The sequence below is a fragment of the Oenanthe melanoleuca genome, chromosome 7 (genome assembly GCF_029582105.1).
Source record: "Oenanthe melanoleuca isolate GR-GAL-2019-014 chromosome 7, OMel1.0, whole genome shotgun sequence".
Lineage (NCBI taxonomy): Eukaryota > Metazoa > Chordata > Aves > Passeriformes > Muscicapidae > Oenanthe > Oenanthe melanoleuca.
In genome coordinates, this window is record NC_079341.1 from 1,244,092 (window position 1) to 1,250,091 (window position 6,000).

The 6,000-nt window shown below is 43.5% G+C and overlaps 1 protein-coding gene across 1 annotated transcript; it reads left to right on the forward strand.

Moving 5' to 3' along the window:
* Positions 1-599: 599 nt before the first annotated feature.
* Positions 600-3,294, forward strand: LOC130255413 (UDP-glucuronosyltransferase 1-6-like). The gene is made up of 2 exons (XM_056496059.1): positions 600-1,892; positions 2,262-3,294. The coding sequence occupies exons 1-2, from the start codon at positions 1,035-1,037 to the stop codon at positions 2,328-2,330; spliced, it is 927 nt and encodes a 308-aa protein (XP_056352034.1). The 5' UTR covers positions 600-1,034; the 3' UTR covers positions 2,331-3,294.
* The last annotated feature ends 2,706 nt before the right edge of the window (positions 3,295-6,000 follow it).

The window sequence follows — 6,000 nt, forward strand, 5'->3', positions numbered from 1 at the left end:
TTTCCAAGAGTGGGTCCTACCCCGGGTGCAGGAGGAACTGAGATGTGGCTAGAGCAATTGATCTATCGCCATTGTGGCTGTCAGGACAGGGGTAAAAGGCAGAGTTCAGAAAAGCATCATCCAATGAGGGAGGTAGGGGGTGAAATTGGGTTACATGGACTAATGAAACAGGAAGTTTTAGGGGATTTCCGACAGGGAATTCGAAGAAGGGGGTTGGCACAAAACAGGATTAATAGGGAATTCAGAGTAGATTGACAAGGTGCATGGGAGGGTATAATTTGGACTAAAGCATTAACTTGGGCAATAACAGAACAAACCAAAAACAAGAAGAGCAGTGCAACAGGAAGGTTTCACACTTTCTCCTAGATTTTGTCTTGCTAACAATACAGGAAAAGGGTTTTCAAGACAGCAACCAAAGACCAAAACTCCTTCTTTGTGTCTCTCTGCTGGCCTCCTCTTTCTTTGTTTGCCCTGAATCCATCCATTAGTTCACGTTTTTGCTGCAGTGCCAGGAGGAAAAAGCCAATCAGGTTTGTTCTCCTCAGATTTGGGATTGCGAGGTATATCCTGGTGGCTTCAACATCTTTGTAAGAGGTGCAGGTTTGGCTACTTCCAGTGGATGGGAGTTCAACATCATCCTTGTGTACTCAGGAACGGATTTGCATCCATTCTGCTGGGTGTAGTTTTATTATTTTCTCGCTATGTATTTAGCAGGTCAATTATTTTAACCATGATGATTGTTACAACATTACAGCTCCGCTCTTGCTGTCACAGGTTTCCTGCTGACAGTGTCTTAGTCCTGACAGATTTCAAAGCTTAAACATTAACAGAATGTGCAAATGTTTTACTGAGGACACCAATTTCCAATCCCTTCCTCTAACATAGGCAAAATCACAGGCGAATCACAACCATATTGGGAAGTTAAATATTAATTTCCCTTGGCAATAAATTCCCTTCTTAGTCTGCATGGACCATCCTATAAAGGACTGCGTGGATCCCTCCGAAGCAGAACCCTCTGGTTCACTCCCACCGAAATGGCTCTTTTTTACAGAGGCACCTGGTTATTTCTCCTCCTTACATTGTCTTTAATCCTGGCTGAAGGTGGAAAGATCCTGGTGGTACCTCAGGATGGAAGTCATTGGCTCAGCATGCGCCCAGTGGTGGAGAAACTGCAGCAGAAGGGACACGAAGTTGTTGTGGTTGTACCTGCTACCAGTCTGTATATGAAGTCAAAGGAGCCTCAGAATTACACAGTGAAAGTGTATCCAATACCTTACACTGATGAATACTTGGGTGAAATGCTCAAGACCTTTGTTAATGCCCATTTTATTGAACAATCTGTTTGGAATGTTGTTCTTACCTCGTACAAAAGCACGATAGAAATCTCCTCAGTCTTCTTCACCAACTGCAAGAGCCTTCTGCAGAATGAGGAGCTGATGCAGTACTTGAAAGAGAGCAAATTCGACGTGGTTTTCACAGATCCCATCCTGATGTGTGGGCCCCTGGTGGCTGAGTATCTTTCCGTTCCTTCCGTCTACTTCCTGCGGGGCTTTCCCTGTGGAATGGATTCTGCTGCTACCCAGTGTCCAAGCCCTCCTTCCTATGTGCCCAGGTTATTCTTGGATAATTCAGACAGCATGATGTTTTCCCAGCGGGTGAAGAACATGCTGGTCAATCTGCTGGAGCTCTTTTACTGTAAGCCTATCTATGATAACTTTGAAGAACTTGCATATGAGCTTTTCAAAAAGAAAGTGACAGCGACAGAACTCCTGAGCCGTGGATCCTTCTGGCTGATGAGATACGATTTTGTGTTTGAGTTCCCCAGACCGGTGATGCCAAACATGGCTTTTATCGGAGGGATTAACTGTGTTCAGAAGAAAAGACTGTCTCAGGTACGAAAATCTGTTTGTTTTTTATATGGAAAAGACAAAAATATAGATGTGTCATAGAATGGCAGAATGGTTTGGGTTGAAAGGGACCTTAAAGATTATCCCTTTCCCACACCCTGCCATGCAGGGCAAGAGATGTCACTCACATCCTTACATCGAATCCTGACTGACAACAGCTTGGTGTTTAAAGATAGAAATCCTGCATGATGCAGAAATGTTATTTCCTAATACATAGCATCCAGATTATATCACATCCTGCCAGACCTAAAGCCTTATCAGACTTAATTAGGACAATTTAAGTGACATGTAGTTTTCATGCAGATGATAATCTCTTTTGCTGAACTGAAGAATTTTGGTATCCTCCTTTCCCAGCTGTCTCGTGGACTGTCTCTCCCTACTTCCATATATCCCCTCTCCTGCCATCCAGAGTTAAGGTTATAGGACTGAAGATGTTGCCTGTTTTCTGTCACAGCCGTCCACTGGATTGATTTCTTTCCACCTGCCTTTATGGTCAAGGTGTCAATATCTAAGCCCCAAAAGAAATCCTCTTCAGTTCCATCCTCTCCTTCTTTTGTACATCATTGAATTAGGCTTTAATCTTTTCTGGGTATGGCTATCTGCTGGAAATTTCTGCTGGGCTTTTCTGTGCCAAGCTTCCCATGTTCATTTGGCAGCCATGTCTGAGGTTATGGCCCGTCTTCTGTCGATCTCCTTCACTGAGCAGTTTGACAAATCCCATTAACCTAATATCAATATGGGATCAGCGTGGGTGATGGAGCTGCTGCTCCTTTAGGAGAGCAGGTTCTCAGCAAAGCGCAAGATTTCCCACCAAGTTTGGGAAGAAACTCGCAGAAACTGTGTGGGAAAAAAAGCTCCAGCAAGGATTTAAACTGAAAAGCTCCAGAATGCCCCAGAGAAGGAAATGGTTTCCCATATTCACCTACTTATAAACTTTTTTAAGACGTTATCACCAGCATTAAATCCTCAGCCATTTATAACCAGGAAGGATCTGGACACAGGGTTAAGGTCATGAACTGACCCAACATTGGTCATGAACGGAGCCCTCCTTGGCCGTGAATGATTCATGATTTGTAGTGAGAGAGGTGTTGTTTGTCTTTGTTATCTGGTGTACAAGGGTGAAATGCTTTTTTGCAACTTAATTTTATACCTGATAAGATAAGGGGTTAAGTTATCGTTATAAGGAGAAATGATAAAAAATATGGTGCTGGCTGCTTATCTTCCAAGAAAATGTTAGTTTGTATTTACAAAAATTAATTTTTCTCAGAGTTTTAATTGGTCAAATAAATTCAAAACCCAAACCTAATACTTTAATATCACTGATTTCTCAAATTAATCTTTTTTCTAACTTATGTTTCACTGTATTATTTGCAGCAGTTTCATTAGGGAAGAAAATGCTTTTAAGAAGGGCTAAATTACCTCTATAGAGGTAATTTATTATTTATTTATTACAGTCTATAGAAACTCTTTCAGTGTCAAGTGGCAGCATATGGAAAAGCATCCTTTCAGTGCCCTCTTGATAGGCACAGTTCTCCCATGTGGGGTCAGCAGAGTTTCTGAGCATTCAGTCTGTGGGTGTATTTTGTTCACGGATTTTCCCTGCATTTTGTCATCAGACCTTGGACATGGTGGGCAGGTGGCAAGAAGTGCCACAAAGCTGAGATCCTGCTGGGGAAAGAAGGTGGCATTGAGCCAACAACCTTATCGTGGTGTGTGAGAAGGTGACACACCTTTCTTGACTTACACAAAGCCACCTTTGGAGTCCAAACCTGTCCTGAATCTATCCTAATAATCTATTGCTGTCCGTGACCTTGTCACAAAGGTCTGATGACCGGAAATGAGACGAGAGGCAAAAGGGCAGAGGCAGAGCATGGCTAGAAAAGCTGGCAAAACAACCCTGGCCTCTCTGGTTCTCAGCCAAGTTCAAGATTTCCCACCAGGCTTGGAAAGAACCATGCAGAAACAGCATGGGAAAAAAAGGCTCCTACAAGAATTTAAATCCAAAATCTCCAGAATATCCCAGAGAAGGAAGTGGTTTCCCATATTCACCTACTTATAAAATTTTAGAGAGGTTATTACCAGCATTAAACCTTCAGCCATTTATAACCAAGAAGGATCTGGACACAGTGTTGAGATCATGAACTGACCGAACATTGGTCATGAACGGAGCCCTCATTGGCAGTGAATGATTCATGATTTGTAGTGAGAGAGGTGTTGTTGGTCTTTGTTATCTGGGCTACAAGGGTGAAATGCTCTTTCGCAATTTCGTTTTCTACCTGATAAGATAAGGGATTAGGTTAAAGGTATATGGAGAGATGAGGAAACATTTTCTGCTGGCTACTATCTTCCAAGAAAAAGCAGGTTGCATTAATGAAAATTAATTAATCTCCGGGGTGCCAGATGGTTTTGACTGTCAAAAAAAATACCCAAAACAAAACCCCAGGTACTGCAATAACACTGATTTCTCCTACTGGTTTTTATTCTATGTTATGTTTTGCTGTATTACTTGCATCAATTTCATAAGGAACTCCAGTGATTCAGCAGTGGAAGGGTCACGAAACTTGGCTTTCCAGGTAAGGAAACCCAAAATCCAAAGCAATGGATCATTAAATTGAACATGATCATGTAGCACAATGCAATAAATCTACCCATCAGTTGCTTACCAAAGCATCTTCAGGCTACAACCTGCAGGAGAAATCTCTTCCACGGCCCCTACTGTGACCACAGCAACATGGCTTTGAGGCTTTGCTGTGCCTGGATTTCCATCCTCCTCCTCCTGCCCAGCCTCTCGGATGGAGGGAAGCTCCTGGTGGTGCCCATGGTGGGAAGCCACTGGCTGAGCATGCAGGAGGTGGTGGAGGAGCTGAGCCGGAGAGGACACGAGGTGGTGGTGCTGGTTCCCGAGGTGAGCTGGCAGATGGAGACGACACAGGCCTACAAGGTGGTCACGTACCCGGTGAGACAGACCCTGGAAGAGCTGGATAATGCTTTCCAAGAATATGTTGCTGTCCACCTGACGGAGAAGCCTTTCCCCCTCAATGCCCTGGCATTGTACAAAGCCTCAGTGCACGTGTTCAGCACCTTCCTTGGTCAGTGCACGGACCTGTTCCGCAGCCTGGAGACCCTGAAGTTCCTCAACCAAAGCGGCTTTGATGCCATCCTGACAGATCCGTTCTTCATGTGTGGGGCCATTCTCGCCCACCATCTCTCCCTTCCCTTTGTGTTCTTCATGAGGGGATTGCCTTGCAACCTGCACTTTTCAGCTCCACAGAGCCCGAGCCCTCTGTCCTATGTCCCAAGAACCTTCAGCTTCAACTCGGACCGCATGACTTTTTTCCAGCGGGTGGAAAACGCCCTGATTTCCCTCCTGGAACTTGACTACTGCAATGGTTACTATGAAGAAGCACTTAAGCTTTCCTCAGAAGTTCTTCAGAGGGACATGTCCCTCACAGACCTCGTGAGCCCCGCTGCCATTTGGATCCTGAGGTTTGACTTTGTGTTCTAGTACGTCAGGCCAGTGATGCCCAACATGGTCTTTATTGGGGGGATCAACTGTGCTAAGGAGGAACCACTGCCTCAGGTAATGTTTTTTCAGATTCCAACTGTACATTTCCCCATGAAAAGTCATTACCTTGTTGCAGGAAGTTTCTCGCTGTTGAATTTTTTACTATTATTTATGGTAATGATTTAATTCAAGTAGATTTGGGTAGTTGTTTTCCACAGTCTGAAATCAAGTAAGGTTGGTAGAGAATTCTTCGAATTAATGAGGGTTTTGTAAACGCCAAACAAAAAAGGGGTTTTTTTCTCCAGATGCTAATTACTGTCCTTAGTGAATGTGTATTAAGCACCAACCGGAACCAGTTTTGATTTCATTTTGATGGCGTCAGAAATATATTATTTTTATCTGATTAGAAATCCAACAATCATCTTTGGTTTTTAACGCCAGGCTCATCAGCATCAGTTTTTTCACTCTAGTTGTATTTTCATGAGAAATTATTTGGAAACTGGCTGTCTGTGTTAAGTTAATCCTCTTTGTGAGGGTGAAATATAAATGTCGTGTTGAAATGGCAAGAAATAATCTTACTGCCGTGGA